Source organism: Xiphophorus maculatus, chromosome 4 (assembly GCF_002775205.1).
Source record: "Xiphophorus maculatus strain JP 163 A chromosome 4, X_maculatus-5.0-male, whole genome shotgun sequence".
NCBI classification, from domain to species: Eukaryota; Metazoa; Chordata; class Actinopteri; order Cyprinodontiformes; family Poeciliidae; genus Xiphophorus; species Xiphophorus maculatus.
The window spans coordinates 33,349,077-33,369,031 of NC_036446.1; the positions used below are offsets into that span (position 1 = coordinate 33,349,077).

General features: G+C 39.1%; 2 protein-coding genes across 2 annotated transcripts; one reads left to right on the forward strand and one right to left on the reverse strand.

Moving 5' to 3' along the window:
• Positions 1 to 2,880: 2,880 nt before the first annotated feature.
• Positions 2,881 to 7,785, reverse strand: lins1 (lines homolog 1). Its single transcript, XM_005802677.2, has 6 exons — positions 7,358 to 7,785; positions 7,193 to 7,282; positions 6,075 to 6,207; positions 5,334 to 5,900; positions 4,194 to 4,377; positions 2,881 to 3,592 (listed from the first exon to the last, which is right to left on the reverse strand). The coding sequence occupies exons 1-6, from the start codon at positions 7,676 to 7,678 to the stop codon at positions 2,920 to 2,922; spliced, it is 1,968 nt and encodes a 655-aa protein (XP_005802734.1). The 5' UTR covers positions 7,679 to 7,785; the 3' UTR covers positions 2,881 to 2,919.
• Positions 7,786 to 9,943: 2,158 nt separating this feature from the next.
• Positions 9,944 to 19,851, forward strand: asb7 (ankyrin repeat and SOCS box containing 7). Its single transcript, XM_005802659.2, has 5 exons — positions 9,944 to 10,184; positions 11,990 to 12,054; positions 13,221 to 13,432; positions 14,684 to 15,289; positions 17,794 to 19,851. Exons 2-5 carry the CDS (start codon positions 12,017 to 12,019, stop codon positions 17,931 to 17,933), a joined length of 996 nt encoding a protein of 331 aa, XP_005802716.1. The 5' UTR covers positions 9,944 to 10,184; positions 11,990 to 12,016; the 3' UTR covers positions 17,934 to 19,851.
• The last annotated feature ends 104 nt before the right edge of the window (positions 19,852 to 19,955 follow it).

Consider the following 19,955-nt stretch of genomic DNA (forward strand, 5'->3'; position numbering starts at 1 on the left):
ACGCCCAGCACAGCTACAATTACCTGCGAAGGTCTTTTTCTCCCCTCCAGGAAGTAAAGGCAGGCTGACGAACAGCATCAGGTGTTTTACTGCCCTGAGGAGATCTTAATGTTCCTTTACCAAGTTTCTGATATCGCACAAAATAACAGGTTCCCTCAGAGGAGAGCCATGTAAAGAAAAGAAGCAAACAAGATCTGAATTAAATTAGATTTTACTTTAGATACAGACATTTACAGGATTGTATTATTAGATTTTTTATTTCTATAATGACACAAATTGATAGGCAGTTTGCTAATTGTGCTCGTAATGTTGAATAGCCCAGAACCGAGGCAGGACCCCCCAGACATGGCCGTTAAAGCATCTTGCATTCAGACAAAGCTCTTTTTTCCCAGTTTCTCTAACTTTATCTACACTTTGTTCAGACATGTTCTTATGCAAAACACCTTAAAAAAGGATGTTGTGCTTACAAAGGTGTTCAGATAGTAAATGTACTTTAACATTCAAGACATGCATACGTTTCTTTAATCAGTCTATTTTGTGCATCAGTCACTGAGATACAACTATTGTTTTCTATTTTCACTCCATTAAAAACAAACCTTGGGGATTTTCTTATTAAAATCCATTAAAGACATTGATATTAAGCTTACAGAGGTTTTCAGACAGAAGTAAACTGGAACATTCAGCCAGGCCTCCGTTTCTTAAACCTGTCCATTTTGTGCTTCTCTCTGTAACATAAAGTTCTTTTTCCCCCAACTTTTTCTAACTCGATTTAAATACAGACATGTTGTTGTTCAAAGCAACTAAAAACAATGTATTTGAGCTTACAACAGTGATCAAAGACACATTAAGCTAGGCATCCTTTTTTTAAGAGCCCATTTTATACATTTCTCCCTGAGTTAAAGCTCTTTTTTCCTCAGTTTGTTCTAAATCTTAGTAGGCATGTTCTTGTTAAAAAATGCCCAGAATAACTCTATTTGAGCCGACAAAGGCAGTTAGACAGCAAATAACCTGGAACATTCAAGCTAGGTACATTATTATTTTGTGTATTTCTCACTGAGATAAGGTAACTTTATTTATTTAGCACATTATCAGCAGCAAGGCAATACAAAGTGCTTTACATAAATTAAAAAGGAAATACAAATAAAATAACCAACTAAAGCAAAAAGCAAAAGAAGAAAAAAAATCTAATAATGTTGATCCAAAGTATATAAAATAGATACTTCTATTCAGGGTTGCTAGATAAGTATTAATAAGTATCCTCTGGTCTAATTCATTTTCTGGGTTGGAAGAATAGGGTTTCTGGGTTTCTAGACAAGTGTAAGTAAGTAAGTATCCTCTGGACTTTCTAAGTATGCTCAAATTTGTAAAAGTAAATGTTCCTGTTCTGGAAGTAGCTTTTTCTTGATTCTATGTTCGTTCTAATTCCTCTTCTGGGTTGCTAGATAACTATAAGTAAGTATTCTCTGGACTTTCTAAGTATGTTCTATATTTGTAAAAGTAAGGAGTACTCCACAATTTCTAAGTAATAAGATTTTTTTTTCTGGATTCTAATTTCATTTTAATTCTTTTTCTGGGTTACAATAATAGACTCTCTGCATAATAACCTAAGAAAGTTATTCAAAATGTATGGTATTGGTCCAAATAGTGTACACTCAACAATTTCTAAAATTAATATATTAGAGTAATCTAAAAAGTAAAGTATTGGTCTAAAAAGTGAGTCTCTGGATTCTAAGTTTGTTCTAATTCTTTTTCTGGGTTAAATGGTTAGTACTCCACAGTTTCTAACAAATAATGAATAAACTAGACAGACAGACAAGGGCAAGGACCGGCACATCCAGGGAAGATAGCACAAGTAGCAACATTCAAGACCTGGCCAGCAAAGGCAGGCAGTGACCTCAGGGTAATGTATCTGTAAACAATGAGAAGAGTCTGCGGTTGGACCATGGATTTCGTACAGCCTGCTCTCCCATGTGAAAACAGTTTCTGAGAGAGGTGGTATTATCTCAGAACATGTCCTTGAGTCCTGCCATATGGTCATTTGGAAAGAGGAAGGAGAGACTTATTTACATAAACTCAAGGAGATTTAAGATAGCCAGCCAGTCAGCGAAGACTGGCAGACACAGGGAGACAGATTCAGAATAAACAAATTGTCTGTAGAACAGGCAGACTTAAAATTTTTAGCAGTCCCAAAGTCTCAACCGGTACATTTCCAACCATCCAAATTAGCGTGGTCGTTCCCACCGGGCCGAAAACTAACAACTTCTCCGAGATCGATTCCATCCCGCTAGTGAGTTTTAGCGTACAAAGTTTGTCTGCGAAAGAATCGCATCCAACTCTCACCTCTGTCTCACAGCATCAGTCTGAGTGTTTGGCTCAGTCCGTCACAAATTTGTCGATATGCCAGGCATCGGCGAGCTCCAAACAGCAGAAACCCTGTTATGAGTCCAAATAAATCCAGGTACATACACAGCGATGAATCTCGCTGTGTATGTCCAGTCAGGACTCTGCTCCAACCTTTCCAAACAAGCCTTACTTGTTCAGTGTTTTTCTAAATGTGCCATTATTTTTGTTCAGTAAAACATGAGCTGGATTCTGCTGCGTGTCAATCTGCCTTACATTTAGACCAGATTGTTTCTACGTTCTCATGCCTGTAATAAAATGACTTCAGTCTTATACAGTGCTTTGTGAGACGCTTTACATGAAATCAGTCATTTTCCATTCACACACTGATAGTAGGAAGTTACTGGATGGTAGACACAGCTGCAGCCCATCGTTGTAACCCTGCAGTGACAGGGTGGTCCTCTCTTTCACATGACTCTCAAATTAAAATCATAGAAGTGACACGCCTCAAGTTAAAAACATCTTACTCTGGAAGGCTAATGAAGTTTTCAAAAATAGTTTATTTTTCATTCAAACAGCTTATGAAAGTGGTGACCTCTGATAACAGTTCTCTACTTGTGCTAGAAGCTTGAGGAGCGATGAAGGGTTGTATGGGAAGAGTTGTTTAGTCTGCAGCCTCATCACAACCTGTCTGAGTTCTGACAGGCAGGAGACGACTCTGTCCAACACGTCACATGTCTCTTCCTCCAACACGGCTGCTGCAGTTGGACACACTTTCTCACTTTGTATCATTGATAAACTGGGTTTGGTTTTCAGCTTGGAACTCCTGTCAGTCGTCAGTGCAGCTGTGGTTTCAGACTGTTTGTTCCCATCAGGGGTTTCTTCACTGGACTCGTCAGAACTGTCATACTCTACAAGCCGAAGCCCAGAGCCCGAACTGGAGCCTTCCAGTGGTGGGACAGAACCTCCAGGCTGCAGGCCTTCACCACGCTCACACCCATGAGCATCAGCAAGACCCTTTACATTTCTGTGTCCGCACGCCGCAGCAAAGCCTCGCCAGTCTCCTCTGAGGTACTTCAGGTAGCGAACGAAATATTCCAGGAAGCAGGTTTCCGAGGAGATGAGGAAGTCGAGGAGGATGCTGTGGTCAAAGGAGAGGCTCTGCAGCAGCAGCACAAAGTGGCAGTGAGGGTTGCATCCAGATGCACAGGCTCCCTCCAGCACTGAATAACTGTCCCAGCCTGAACACCGTCTGGAAGACATGAGTCCCCGTGGTAGTTAGTCCTCCCTGCCTGAAGGAGCGCTCACGTGTAAAGAATCAGCACTTTACAGTTTTTCTGTTAAAGATGGGCAACTTTAATATTTTTCAATTGCAACTAAGCCCAAAATTATTCATACCCCTGGCAGTAAATGGAAGTATTTTTTTAAGGCAGACAGCTACAGATTAGGGTGATGGTACAGAGGCCTTCCAAAGACTTGGACTTCATCAAAGAAATATGGATGTCATTTTTGGATTCAGTGGTTGTAAATAGTCCTAATCCAATTCAAAACTTCCAAAAAAATATTTGTTATAGCCCAGTGTTAAGAACATACATTTTGACAAGCCTTTGTTTAAATAAACTAAATCTATAAGTTACTCTTTTACATTTGTAGGTATAAAAAATACATTGTTTCTCTGAGTTCTGGGGGATGCCCAACTCATTTCCTGTCAGAAACAAACTTCTTGATTGAGTGAAAATAGTTGGAAATCTAACTCGACCAGGACTGTGAATAATTCTGGACTTCAATCTGCATCATGTAGTCACAAAGCAATTAAACAAGTTAATGACACACTCAGCTAATATCTGTTTTACCTGTAGCTGAGGAATATGGACAGAGATGCACTGGATGCCTCCATTAGGTCATCATCCTGTTCTCCAAATAGCAGGCTGATCCAGCTGCAAGAGTGACTGACTTCAGTCTGAGAGACGTCCAGCCTCCTCAACCAGGACCACAGACTCTGTAGATATGAGTCAACCTCTGAGGTTCTGTCCACACCTGTATGGGGCACAGAAATACCATTATGCTTCCCAAAGTGTACACATGATTTTAGACTCCAGTTGTTATATCGCTGAAATTCAGCAAGATCTGGAGAAGTACAGATCAGACTTTTCCTGACCAAAACTGACTTATGGTTTTCTTAAAAAGGTCTGAACTTCCAATTCCAACATTTTATTCTAAGGTCTGTACCAAATTATAAAACAAAAAATCTGCAGTAGGTTCTGAGTTACAGTCTTTAAATACAAAAGGAATCAAAGGGATTAAAAGATTATCCTCAATTGAAAGCATAACTTAAACTCAATTAAAAATGCTTTACTAATCCCAGAGGGAAATTAAATGTAATAAAAAAGAGCTCCTCCTCCTCCCGGTGTTCCTACTGCCATCTGCAGGAATACACCACTCAATCAGAAACAACCAATCAGAGTCAGGAGGAGGGTCTTAGTGCTGTGAATCATGCTTATGTACACGCTGCTCACACCCTCCTCTTGCTCTCAGCTATACTAAAACGTATTGCTGACATCAGTGTTCAGCACAGCCACCAATGACGGAGAAGCAGTTTTTCTGGAACAGTAAGTTGTTTCTTCACCATTGTCATTTAGCAGCAAGTACATGATGTTGATTGACACTGCTAAAACCCTCCTCCAGGCTCTGATTGGTTGTTTCTGCAGATGGCAGTAGGAGCACAGGGAGGAGATCAATCTTTTCGCTGATTATCTGTCTCATGACATAGTGAGAATTTTATCAAATATGTAAAAAACAAACAAAACAGGTTTATAAAAGTTACAAGCTGCAGCTTTAACCAAGCATGCATGTATTTGGAGGGTGAGCAAAGGGAATCCATGCATGCACCTGGAGAACATACGAGCACCATGCAGAACTTAGCTGTAGTCCAGCAGTGCTAAGATCACCACTGTCCAGACCCACAACATGAAGTCACAAAGCTGAACTCTGACCTGCAGCAGCAGCTGTCTGGAGGTGAAGCTCTATAGACTTGAGAAGAACTAGACTGACTGCCCTCAGCATGGTGCCGTCCGGTTTCAGGCCTTCCTTTTCTCGCCCTCCGAAGAACACGGCCCGTTCCACCTGCAGGCTCTGCAGCCAGTCGGCAGCCACTGCCTGTAAGACGCACTGAGTCAGCACACAGCGGTCAGCACGCAAATCTCTGTGCTCCCGTACGGACAGAGCCGCTCCCTCCAGGGACCAGTCCTCTCCCAGCTTTTGAAGCAGAACTCTCTTGAGCAGAAGCAGGATTCGCTTTTTCACAAAGTAGTCAGAGCAGCAGCTGACGGTCAGCAGGAGCGCTGCAGACTGGACTGCAGGTATCCTCTGGCTTCTCAGGCTGAGCCCAGCTCCACAAACCAAACCCGATGCAGTCAGAACCTCCAGCAGGTCCAACAGCAGGCAGAACGTCGTCCTCCATGAGCCGCCGAAGCCAACCTCCGTCCTCTCTTCAGGAAGCAGCTTAGAACACAAAGCAGTCAGGCTGCAGTCAAACGCCGCCAAGACCTCTGCAAGGAGCACTGATGGAGGAACAGACAGACGTTAGACGCAAAAACAGAGACTCAGTGGTTAGCAGAGGGGTGAACAACGTGCAGCACAGAATAAATACTGCAGGACTCATTCTGAGATATCCACAAGGGAACCAAGCGATCCTGAAGACTGAAGCAGGATGTACAGAAACCAACAGGAAGTACCTTGATTTGACTGTTTGAGGAGCTTTTTGATGACTTCAGTGAGAGACCAAAGGCAGGCGTCAAGTTCAGGACCAGGAGGAGAGCTGCTGAAAGCCTGCACACACTGCTTCTGCCAAACAGGACTCACTGCACCCTGGAGAGGTCACATATAGGGGGTTTTATGAAAAAAATAAATAAATCATCGCTGAGCAGAATGTACCGGTATTAGCTGATGGTGTAGCTGGATCACAAACCAGGCTGGAGGTTTAGGAGAAGAAACAGCAGCAGGATAAAAAGTGGAGGAATCAATTTATTGAAAACTCCATTAAACTCAATTCAATCTAAATTAAATATACTTTATTTATCCCAGAGGAAAATCAAAAGCTGTGATGAAGAACTGTGGGAGATAATGCAGCTCAGCAGTCCGGCCACATTCAGAGACAGAATGTCTCTGTGTGAATCACAGCCATATTTTAAAAAAAAAACAAAACCAAAACAAATAAAAGATTTATGCACAAATTTAACAGGTGGTCTTTAATAACTGGCCAGCAGATGAAGTTTGAATGCAGCTCTCATTTCTTTCTCTGTGTTTCAAGGCTCTGCTTACACAAAATGAAAATACGTCATTTTCCCCACAGTCTTAAGATTTTTATGATCTGAACTATATTTGACTTTAAAATTAACAGATTAAAATATGTAATGGTCTTTGAGTCCAGACAATGTGGCAGTTTTAGTCTTTAAACTGTATTATGAACTTGTTAAATTATTATTATTATTATGCTCCACAGACCAGCAGAAGAGTATGACAGCATTGAGGCGTTGTAGTTAGACAAATGAGTACATTTCCACTAAAAGGAAAAGAAAATTTTAGTTTAATCTCAGACATTTTTTTTTAATTGAAATTTTTTCAAAGGTCAAAATTTCTGACATCAATCTAAAAACTTCTGAGTATTTTGGGGAGAAATGTACTCCTTTATACACTGGCCCATTTACAGCGAGGTGGTACATTCAGAAGTCTGTTACAATGTTCCACCAGAACATAGATTGTTTCATTATTTGACAAGAATCAGCTCAGCACTGCAGGAGTCCTGAAGGTAAGAATGTTCTGGAAAGGTCGTTTCCTTTTTTGAACTACTCACTGATGTGCTGATGAGGTAGAGAACACACACAGATGCAGACTTTGCAGCCAGATGTGAGATCACCTGATCCTCAGACTGGAAGTGGAGCACCTGAGGAGCAAAGCGGGTTCTTCATGATGACGTCTTCTCGTGTTTGTCTGTGGTTTCAGCCAGCAGGTTACTTACAAGCTGAGACATGAGGTCCATGCGGTCAAACAGCAGGCTGAGGATGTCCCTCCAGGGGCCCCGGACAGCTCCGTGCAGGCTGTGAGCGGAAACCCCGCAGCAGATCTTCCTCAGCAGAGTCAGACTGAAGACGATCAGTTCCCACGCGGCTTCAGCGCCTTCCTGCGTGTCCCTTTCGGGCACCTGTCCACAAACGCCAGAAAAAAGCAGCCTCGCAACCTCAGCACCGCTTAGTTTAGGACATGCTCCTCCGAGAAGAGCCCGGTAGCAGTGAGACAGCTCTCTGATGGAGGACGGCCCGGGACTCTGCGGGACATCCATCCTTCAGCTCAGAGAAAAATGGGATCATAGCTACATCTGATCAAGTCCATTTAGTTTCTCTTTTCCCTCACTGATGGGTTTCTTCTTCTTGTTGTTGTTGTTTGTTCTTCTTTGATGTTTATTGGCGGTTGGCAAACAACGAAATTGTTGCACTACCGCCACCGGCTGGTAGTAATCAGCTGTGTTCATTTGAGATAACGAAATATTATAACTAACTTTTTTGAGTTATTTCTAAATAGATCAACTAAATCTAGTAGAGCTTAAATTGTATTTAAATTTGAATCAAGTATTGTCTTTCTCCTTAGTAGTTTTGATATTGTTTCATCACAGTATTCAAACTTCCCCCTGCAATGTTTCCCCAAAATAAAGAGTGCCATTCAGCCTGGTACTTAGCCCAAATCTTTCTCCCATTGCTTTTGCCTTTTCTCATTCATTTCCTGTTTTATTAAAACCAACAATTCCATGTGGTTCCAGTGTCCCCCTTTGCATTAGTGTTGTTGTTGTTGTTATCCCAAAAGAAGCATTTTTTTTTAAATTTGCGGTTCGCAAACAACTGGATGAATTACAGCCACCTTGAGAATTTTAATATGGGTCAGAATCTATTTTCTACAGCTGTAATCTTTAAAACACAATTAAATACACCTGACAAGCCCCTCCCCCATTAGACTCACTTGCCTCCAAAAATTCCTTAATTATTTTGAAATAATTCCCCTCATTTTCTCTTCTTGTTTAGACTCTATACTAATAAATTTCTCCTGTATTTATTTGGTAGGAAAACATTCTGTGCTGTTTCTTGTTGTCTACATTAATCACAATCACTTTTATCATGTTTATTGGAGATTTTAGCTATAGCTTCTGTTCAGCACAGAACGACCAAATCTAATTTTATCACTTTTCCTAAACTCTTCCACTCTCTTTTGAATATTACAACAGCGAACCTTGATTTCTTCATTCTCTTGATCTTGCCATTTTTCTTTACATACAGCTTAACTATATTTTTAACTTCTCTTTTGCTCATTTTTATATTCATATCAACACTTTTTGCAGGATTTTAGCAAGTTTTTCAGCTAACTTGTGTCCTTTTATTCAATGATGTGCAGGGAACCATAACTGAGCCATACAGCACCTACTGTATCTTCATCATGAACACTGATTGAATTATTCAATGCCCAGTCTAGATCATACATTATTGATAATGTATTCCTGCATCAAGAAGTAATTTTCATGTTCAAGTTATATTGTTTCTCGTTCTTCATTCCAAACAATTTCACTAAAATGTATGTGTCAAAGAAATGTTTGCGTGCAACAGTTTAAAATGGTGCATCTTTGAATCAGAGTAAAGAGTAATTATCTTATCATTAGAAAGTTGTATAAATTCCACCTTCCTTTCTCTCCACATGCAGATGTACTGTATGTGTGTGAGGATTTAAGCATCTATAATGTCAACAGGACCAACTTCTGGCTGCATTCAAACGCAATCAGCAAAGTATTTTACTTTAAAAATGTCAGCATTGCCACCTGTGCTTCTGAGGACAAGCATATGAGAAAAAACAAGAGGGAGAAGCATTTTCCAGTGCAAATATATGGAGGATTTTTCCAACTATGCAACACAGACAAAAAAATAACACTAAGAGAATTCAATCCTCCACCTCACTCTGTCTGCTGTCAATGCTCTTTAAAGCTCTGTTTAAATGCTTAGAGAAGGATGACCATCATATTGGTCATGATGGAAGACCATCAAGGCTCCATTATGACTTGATGGAACAAAATATGCTTTGATCTTCCTCCTTCTCTTTCTGGTCCTGCTCTGCATCCATGAAGCCTCCTTTTCAACGCCTCTGGGACTTAGGGTTGTAGTTTTGGTTATTTGTGGGGGTTTTTATGGTAACCGGTTGCTCCCAGTTGTAAAAAAAAAACAACCCCAAAACAATACCTTATTGCCACAGTAACACATCATAATTGTCCAAAAGGTAAAAAAAAAAAAAAAAAAAAGTGAAAGCAAAACTCCGAGCTGCAGAGCATCGAGAACCAGAAGAATAATTGTTCAAATGTGCAATGATTCAACCACAAACATGACAAAACAAAATAATTTTTCCTTATATTGTTCTGATTTCTATCTTATTTGTTGCATTGGGAGCATTTTACCTTTTCCAAACCACTTCCCTGTAAGGATAACTTTTTATATCCCGTCACCTTTTGTTCATTTTGTTCAAATTGAGCTGCATGTGCTCTTATTGTGAAGAAGAGGAAGAAGAAGACGGAAGTTTGGTTGTTTTTCCCGGTGAGGTCACACTGTTGTCACAGAGACTTAGTAGTTGTAGCGATTTTGACAGCAAAATGAACTTTGACGGAACTTCCAGGTGTTGTTGGTGAAGTTTTCCTGAACCCTGAGCTGAGCTGTTTGCTGTGGAATCTGAGCGGAAGGGAGCAGAAATATGCAGCTTTGACAACTCCAGTCTTCCCTGGAGCTGATTGATTGGCTAAACGGCTGCTTAGCGTCTGCACAGTAAGTCTTTGTTTTATCGAAGCAGCGGTACCATTTTGGCTGTAAATGTTCAGTATTAACTTTATTATCGACAAATCCACTGCACTGCTGCGTATTAGTCCCTGGCTCGGTTCCTGAAGGCATAGACAAGCTAACGAGCTAACGCTGGGGAGTTAGTTAGCCTGCTGGCTAACTAGCATCAGCTAGCAGCCTGGTAAAAATAACATCCCTAAATTGGGCTTTTGTTCGAGGAGATTGGGAAATATTACTTCTCTAAAGTTCAGACTGAATATTCTTTACATTTGGACTCTTATTAGCTGGCTTTTCATGCTACAATTATGTACAGTTTAATGTTAATTCTTTTTAAAAACATTGCTACTTTGTTGTTCTCATTGTTAATTTTCCAGTCTGCTCCATTAACCATTTAAGTTGCTAAACATTTGTTGTTCCAAAGATGAGCTACACCGTTTTAAACTGAAAAACAAATAATCAGTTTAAACAGAAGATTTAGTTTGAAATGAAACTGTTCTGCTTCATTTTTTATTCCAAAGGCGTATTTGATCATTTACAACATGTGAACACTTCTTAATTTATCCGTATATTTGTCCTTCATAATTCGCTCTATTTTTATTTATTTATTTATTTTTGTTTCAGTCTTGTGTGTTATTAGTACCCTGCAGGATGAGTATTCATCATGTGCTGTGCAGTCTTTTCACATTGCAGCCTGTTCAACTCAAAGTCACAAGGTTTAAAGGTTAAAACGCGACACTAGAGAATGTATGGAAGATGATTAGGGCCACTGGAAATGAAAAATATATTCTAACCTTTTTTCTTGTTAGAATTGAGTTTAATTCTGGCTCTAATCCTAGAAACAGGGCATCTCTTCAAGAAGGCGGTTTCTTTTACATTGTCCAATGTGAAGTCAACAGACCAATAAAATGCACTTATGTCTCGCCTGCTTGCAAGATATTTAAGACATTCAGCATGATATTTTAATTTTAAAGGAATGCTAGGAAGACAGAAAAAAACCAAATGTAACAGTACCATGGAATAAATTATGCTCTGCATTATTACGGTTGTGAGAATAAAATAAAAAATATTGTGGAGAACAGAAGTGAGTCTGTGGGTGTGTAACATTCAGGGCAGCTCAATTATGAAGAAAATAAAGTCACAATTAGAACTAGCATAGTTACTCTTAAGTTTGGAAACACACTACTAACTGGTGTTAATTCTAATTATTAAAATAAATTTTTTTTAATTCTACTTTTGTACAATGTGGCTTTTCATTTTTACATAATGTCTAACCATATACAACAGCAAATTGTCAGCTTTAGATTGATATTTAATCAATCTAAACGGAAACAGAGGAAAAAGTGTTTTGGTATCTTTGATACCGATGGCTGGTCACACCGTCCTGTTAGCTGAAGTGACCAGTTCGGTCTTCATTCATTCAATTTAAAGGTTGGAAAACCTTTTGTGTTGAAGTTCTACTCTGGAGTTTCTTCTATTTTCTTTATCGAGAGAGATTTAGTGTGGTTAAGATTAATAATAACTTTTTTCATTGAAATAGCTTTTAGATCGTTTGGCATACAAATCAGAATGGAAGCAAAAATTTGGTAGCACAGCTCTAGAAGCTTGCACCTTTTTGTGGATTTATCCTGGAAAATGTGTTAGAAAAGCCAGTGAGTTTTACTTAGTCATGTTGTTCTACATATAAAAATAAATTTGAACACTCCCAGTGCTAACGTGAAGAAATTGGAGATTAGAAGAAGAGGTGAAATAAGATTTGCTCTTCATGTTGTGATTTATCTGTCTTGATTTTGCAGCAAAACATCTGCAGGTGCAGCAGCAATATGACTAAGAGAAGCCCATCTCTTCAGCTGGTTAAAAGGTACATTTTGATTTTAATCATGTTAAGTAAACCCTGAGAAATATGAGATGAAATTCATTAAGCCTGTTTTAAAAATTAACATTAACTTGATTCATTCTCTATTCCTTAGAAACAGTTTGTTATATTGTCTTCTGTAATGGAAACTGAGATATTGTCGCTTTTCTAAAATAATGGTCAAAAAATGACATTAAGCCAATTATTTTAGGGATATAATAATATTGTGTATATACATACAGATTTGACCATAATGTAAAGTGACTCTATACAATGGATTAAACTGAACTCAAAATTTATTGTAAGGTCAATGCCGTTGAAAATTTGAATGGATTTAGCAAATGGTGATTATTATTATTATTATTATTATTATTATTATTATTATTATTATTATTATTATTATTATTATTATTATTATTATTATTATTATGACATTTTAAAAAACTAAAAAGTAATAAAAAAGACTATGGGGAAATACTTTTTTCAATGAAATGAAAAATCAATTAATAATACTTATCTTGTAGCAAAATATAATGTTGTCATAATTCATATTATCTAAGTATCTTCAAAGGGTTGTTGTGGATGGTGATGGGGTGGGGAGTCAGTGTAAGATTAGTTTTACATTTAGGACCTACCTGTTCTCAAAAATGAAACCAAAATGGAAAGCAGTTGATGAAAAACTAAGTACACTATTGATACTTTTGAATTAAAAGTGAAAGTAGCTTCCAGTCGCTGCTACTTCAATGCATACCTCAGAATCAGCGTGTGTGAGCAACTCAGTAAAAGTTAGACAGACTACTTCTCTGGTCAGTCCAGGTGTTTAACTCAGTAAGGGAGGCAAGACATCATGTATCTTAGAGAATATTTTGTTCCTATAAGTCAGTCTGGCCATTTCCAAGCTTTATGAAATTCATTATTTGATAGCAAGAAAGTTGGTTGACAAGTCTAAAACAACCCAGACCATCCAGCACTATGTCACAGATCTGCCAACAGCTACAAAAAGCAGGTGGTCGAGGTGCGTCTTACTGAGGAACATTAAAAAGTTCAAATGTCTCTTAGCAAGACAAAAACCTCAAGTCCAGATAATAACCCCAGTCCCTTTGAGAACCACAATGCATTTCTTAGTTTTTCCAAAGTGAACAGATAAAAATTCCTGTTGTAAAATGTGACAGGATGCTGAACCATCACTGCAGAGGGAACCCTGACCTCCATGAGGAGCTGCAGATCCAGGCTGCAGTGGCAGCGGGGGACATATGCACCGTCAGGAGGATGCTGGAGCAGGGCTACTCACCTAAGATACGGGACGCCAATGGATGGACGCTGCTGCACTTCTCTGCTGCCAAAGGAAAGGAGCGATGCGTCCGAGTCTTTCTGGAACATGGAGGTTAGAAGCTGACGCTTTTGTTTTTATTAGTTTTTGTTATCTTGATCAGTCCCAGAGCAGCTCCTTGAAATTTTAATAGAAACATGAATTTTATATTTATCCTGAAAGGAAACTGACTTCTCCACTTGAGCCTGTTTGTTAAAATGAAACAAATGGTTTAAATCGCCAGAGAAAATGCAACCATTCACTAACATCATCATTCCAGACACACAAATCACTGCAGGTCTACACACATGAATAATTGAGAGCCGGGGATGATGAAAAGTCATTAGAATGCCTAGAGATAAATAGTCCGTATAGACTGTGTACCTACTGGATTCCAGGCGGCTGCAACCCTCAGCAGTCAGGAGCTGGAAGAATGAAGGCGAATATCTATTAGAATATGTATTATGTAAATCATTTTTCTGCTTGTTGTGAAATACAAAAATATCATGAACAATACTAAACATCCTGAACTGTAGTTTAGATGTTTAATCTAAGATAAAATTATATTCTTGGTGGTAGAGCTCAGGTTTCTGTGGTGTGTTTCAAAAAGCCTACAATACAACCTCATCTATAAAGGAGAATACACGAAATAAAGTCGTGTTAGTCTACTTATTATAGTCTAAATGGAAGAAGAGGTAGTTCACCTTGGTGAGGAAAGACAGTAAGATGCAGAAGTTAATTAGACTAACTAATTCACACACGGCCCCAAACTGCTCTGCTCCTATCAATCACACATCCCAGAAGAACTGGCTTGACTCACCCTGCAGTAACAACAAATGACAAAATGGAGCTGAAAGATGTTAAACAACATCTAAAAAGACTAGAAGTTACACTTCCATTAACCTCCTCTGCTGACACTGCTAAACTACAGGTGGACTAAAATTCTAAAACAACTCAGAAAATCAACATAATTGTTCACTACTTCACCTTCTGTTTGCTGGTTGGCCTGGTAGAAATTCTACTGGAGGAAACCAAGTTAATGGGAGAAAGTCCAGACTGTCTATGAAGTGAGATTTGAATTAAGCGGCATTGCTTAGGAAACAATGGCCAGGCAACCTTGGAGGGTGAGCTGGCAACAAGAAGCCTCTGGTGTTAGCCCCAAAATACTTAGTTAATAGAAAATAATGGAAGTGTATATTCTAACATGTTTGATACCTGTTACTGAAAATAATTAGCAATGGAGTGCTAGAAAATCCTCTTTCTTTCACCTCACAGCTAAAAGCAGGTAATGATGCAGTTCATTTGTTTCCATTCTGCTTTGTACAGCGGACCCCACAGTGAAGGACTTCATTGGTGGCTTCACAGCCCTTCACTATGCAGCCATGCATGGCAGGGCTCGCATTGCCCGACTGATGCTGGAGTCCGAGTATCGCGGTGACATCATCAACGCTAAAAGCAACGATGGCTGGACACCGCTCCATGTGGCAGCCCATTACGGCCGTGACTCGTTCGTACGCCTCCTGCTGGAGTTCAGGGCCGAGGTGGATCCACTTAGTGACAAAGGCACCACGCCGCTGCAGCTGGCCATCATCCGCGAGCGCTCCAGCTGCGTACGGATCCTGCTGGACCACAGCGCCAACATCGATATTCAGAACGGTTTCCTGTTGCGCTACGCAGTCATCAAAGGAAACCATTCCTACTGCCGTATGTTCCTACAGAGGGGGGCAGACACAAACCTTGGTCGCCTTGAAGATGGACAGACCCCCCTGCATCTGTCAGCCCTTAGGGACGATGCGCTGTGTGCTCAGATGCTCTACACATACGGGGCTAACACCAACACCAGGAACTACGAAGGCCAGACCCCCGTAGCTGTGTCTGTTAGCATGTCTGGAATTAGCCGGCCTTGTCTGGATTTCCTGCAGGAGGTCACCAGTAAGTGTCACACTAACACTCCAACACTTGGCATCTATATAGGAAACTCAAATGGTTGGATAGAGTCTCACAGCTGCACTGAAGAGATGCTGGAAGCAGTGGTTTAGTGATCCACTGGATCACTTTATAAGTGAACAGCCAATCAGAGCCCAAGATCAGGAAATCTGATTGTGTGTAGTAGCTGTCAGTAGGACAGAAACAACCGCTACACAACAGGATGAGTTTAGGGATAGGTCTGTATGATTATAGAAATAATCAAATCTTGATCATTTTTGGTTAATTTTATAATCTGTTATTAAAATGATTCAATGTGGTTAGAAGAACAAAGTTTTTAGAGAACAGTCAGAAACCTTGAATCCACCTTGAAATTTCCCTCACACCTTCTCATTAATTATTCCTGTAAAATTTAGCAAAATATAATAGAAAATGAACCCAAATAAATTTAGCAGTGTCTCTAGAACAAATGAACCATAAACAAATGGAAAAAAACATTGGAATATAAAAAACTAATTACAAGACATTTGATTAATACTTGTTGGAACTGATTCTCTCCTTGTAGTATAACTAGTGAAAGACTCTTCACATTTCTCTAAACTTCTAGTTGCATTCAATAATATAGTTATTTTCTGTATGTAGATTTTCTCTGGTTGTGTTGCTGGATGGTGTAATGTTTTTGTATAATTTGAAGCTGAAGATTAATATTGAATAATTAATTGCACAGCCTGATTAAGTACATATGGTCAGAGAAACTCTTTAAAGGAAACACTTGGTTTGTGTAAACATCCATAAAATAGTGTTTACCTAAATAACATTTGTTTTTTAATACTAATATTTTAGAGATGCTAAAACTTGGGTTCAGCCTTTGATGTGTGTCTTTTGCTGGCATTTCGTAATAATGCAGGTAAAATCCGTCTTCAGATCATCCATACTGTCCATTTTTAGTGTAAAAAAAACTACGGAGGTTTTCAGTGGCAGTGGAGGGAGACGTTTGAAAAAGCATTGAGGGACTTTCTGTTCCAGAGCAGCAGATCACCTGCAGCGTTATGATTGAGACCTAACAATGCCTGCATTCCTCTGCTGCTGCCTCAACTTTGATATCAAAGGTAACAAAAAGCTGTGTGCTGTTTGAGACTGGACCGGTCTTTTGAGGGACTCTGGACGTTCAGCTGGATCATATATCTACAGGCTTACTGATTACACCTCAGCTTCTGACATGAAAGGGACCATGCACCATCCAGTGACAGGCGCTCTGTTCTCCTCAGCCACTGCACATGCCAGCCTCTCTCCCATGTTGGCTTTTTTGTCCAGAAAAAAACTTGTACTGTATATTTGCATTTATGTATACAGTTAAACTCATAATTATTCATACATGTGAAAGATCAACCAAGAATTCTGTCTGATTGGACATAAGACACACAATTCTCAAAAGATAATAAAACTATTGAAGTTGATACTCGTTTTACATTTTATTAGAAACTGGCATGTCACCTAAATTTATAACCTTCTCAATAGTCAGTCAAAAAGTATATGAAGCAATTAAAACCTTCATATGATTGCGGGTCAGCTTTGTGTTTCCTCTGGTATTTTGATGTATTTTTAGTGATGAGCTTCAGGTGTGAGGGTGGGAGGCCTCCTTACCATCACCCTAATCTTTAGCTTCTTTACAGATTCTGTTAGACTGAAATCAGGACAGGTTGAGCCACTTCAAAACGTGTCATGAAGAGGCATTTCATGACATGTTTTGTCACAAAAGTTGCCTGCTCAGAAGACAACTTGTGGGTAAAATGAAAACTTTTAAGCTGAAATCTACCATGGGTATGAACAATTTTGAGCTCAACTGTATATATAGATTTTCTGTGTCTATTTTTGAAGTATGATATAGTTTTCTATAGTGGCATCTGACATTTAAACTGCCATTTGCTACATAGTTGAATCCACTGGCAGGTCTCCCAGATGGACCAGCATCAGTCTACCAGTTTACATTTATCAGAGCTGCTTGATTTTAGGAAATAATTTGATGGCGTCTTTACGTTCATTAAGTACTGAACTAATTAGGTAGTATTTCAAATGTAAATGGGTTTTGAACGAGACGTTTCTGACGTTCCCTGAAACACCTCTTCCCACTCTGGAACCTGTTTCCAGAGTGCCACCAGAAGGTGGTGGTGCAGGTCAGGTTGCTCAGAAAAAACAGTGGCGCTCTGTAGAAACACCCACCAAAAAGAAAAAGACCTACAGACAGACATCTAAGCAGTCCCTCCTACAGGCACGTCTGATATCCAGGACTACATCAAATATCTGTGAAAATGAGTGAAAACTACTGGAAATTTCTGCAGATTAGTCAAACTGTGTGTTTTGGGGAGGGGAGTGGAGGGCTCACAGTGTGAAACATTACAAGCTTAACAATTGTTTCCATTTATGTGTTTAAGTAACTAACTCTAACAAGTTCACTTTTTGCGCCAGTGCAGCCTTGAGCTCTTTGGTAATTGTTTCTTTTCCATTTTCAGGGCAACCTCGGAGTCTCCAGGACCTGTGTCGAATAAAAATCCGTCACTGTATTGGCCTTCAAAGTTTGAAATTCTTGGAGGATCTTCCAATTGCAAAAGTTATGAAAGACTATTTAAAACATAAGTTTGACAGTTTGTGAAGGAGCATGGGACAAGCAGACAGACTGTGACTGGCTCTCTGTCAGACTATGCAAGCATTATGATTCTGCTCTAGAAGAAGGATCCTCTGCTTTGTTCTGTACGTTCTGAAGTTTTAGTCCTATCAGATTTTCTTTCTTTATCAATGCTCTATTAAGCCTTATTTAAACTTCTTGCAGTTGCTGACAATTTTTAGTAGGCACTTTTTTTTTAGGAGACTGAAACTTACTTGACTGCATATGGCATTATTCCCATAGTAATAACATTTACCTTTTATACATATGTTATCCCATTGGTGAGAGTTTTAAAAAATTAAAGCATGGGCATGTGGATTTTGTATAATTTTTTTTTTAAATAAAAATATGGAAGGTAGCTTTTTGTATCCAACTGAGACATTGACAGAAGATAACCAGTCAGAATGGCCAAAACTCTGAACTGGAACCAGTATTGACACGGTGCAGCAGGAGTCAAATCTGAAACCTGCTTAGAGTGTGTGGAGGACTCTGCAGCAGGAGCAGCAGCTTCATATCCACCACAAAAGGCTACAAGGCTATATAGTAATTATCAATTAAAGGTGTGAATGATTCTGACAGTAATTTTTACAATCCAAAGCATTTAAATGCTTGCAGTTTAAATCGGTACCACCGCATCTTTTCTGGCAGATTTGTGGGGTGTTTTTTGTTTTGTTTTTATCACCCTGAATCTCAGTTAGAGGAAACCGTGTAGTCTAAAGTTTCCTCAGGATTTAGATCCTTTTTTGTGTGTGTGGTTATGCGTGGAGGTAAGTCGTGATTATATTTTACCTCTAGTAGATAACTCCCTTTATGACTTCCATATGGATTAGGAGAATTAAGTTTGGCTCAAAATATCTGGTTGGGGTTTTAAGTGAAAACTAACTTATTTTTTGGACAGTTACTCTGGACACACAGACTTCACAAGTAGCTTTTGTGTCTATTTTTCTTTAAGTGCTTCACATCAGAAGCCTGTTGTTCCAGACCTTTCATGGTCTGTGGTAAATAACCATACTCCTGCAGACATGACTGGTTTAAGCAGATCTTATAAACTCTGTTTACTTGTTTTAAAATAGCAGCGGTCATCTTCAGTCCAGATCCTGTTCTGACCAGCTGTCAGCTGAACACCCATCCAGACAGAAAAGGTAAAAGAAATTATTTTTAGATAGTATACCATTTATAACCACTGCAAAACAATTCAAAGTCTGCCTTTTAGAGTTCAGTTGAGGTCATTTTGAGCTGAAACATTTATGACTGGATGTGAGGATGTTTTTTAAAAAAATATTTTCTTATGCTTAAAAAATGTACTTCATTTTTATTTTTGAGGTGAGTTCAAACAGAAATGTGGATATTACATTGAAAGGTTTGCAGTAAAACAGAATAACAAACTGAACCCTGATGGCTGATCAATGTGGAGATATTGATCCACTCGATCGGTTTCCGAATTCCTCTGAGGTGTCATTAGTGGCAGATTAAGTGGAATTTGAAAAGCTCTGAATGTATTCAATGTATTCGCATATTTAGCTGAAGACACTTCATCTACCTTTTTTATGAACTACAATACAGATCAGTTTTATTTTCAGACATTGGTGAAAGAGTGTAATGTGTTAATTTTTTTATTTTTTAAACTTACGATATGACGGCTCCAGTGAACCTGCTATGTCCATTTCTGTGCCATGGTGGAAGCACTGTGGAGCCTTCACCGTTACTCTCTAAAGCAGTCGTGTTTTCAGGAAAACTGGCCTTCACAGCTACTGTCGGTGTAAATATGTTACGGCCCATTTATGTAAAATCTGTTCAAGCAATAATCTGGTGTTCCCGACATTTACATTTTGGAAAGTCTTGTAACTTCTTTGGTGTGAATTAAGTATTTTATGTGTGTGAGTTCATTAAAGTTTCATTTTGAATATGTCGTCTGTAATATGTATACTTTTTTTGCCTGTGAAGTGTAGATAAGCATACACCCTCTTTTGCAGTAGCTTATTAAGCAATTAAAAAAATAACTCTGGGTGT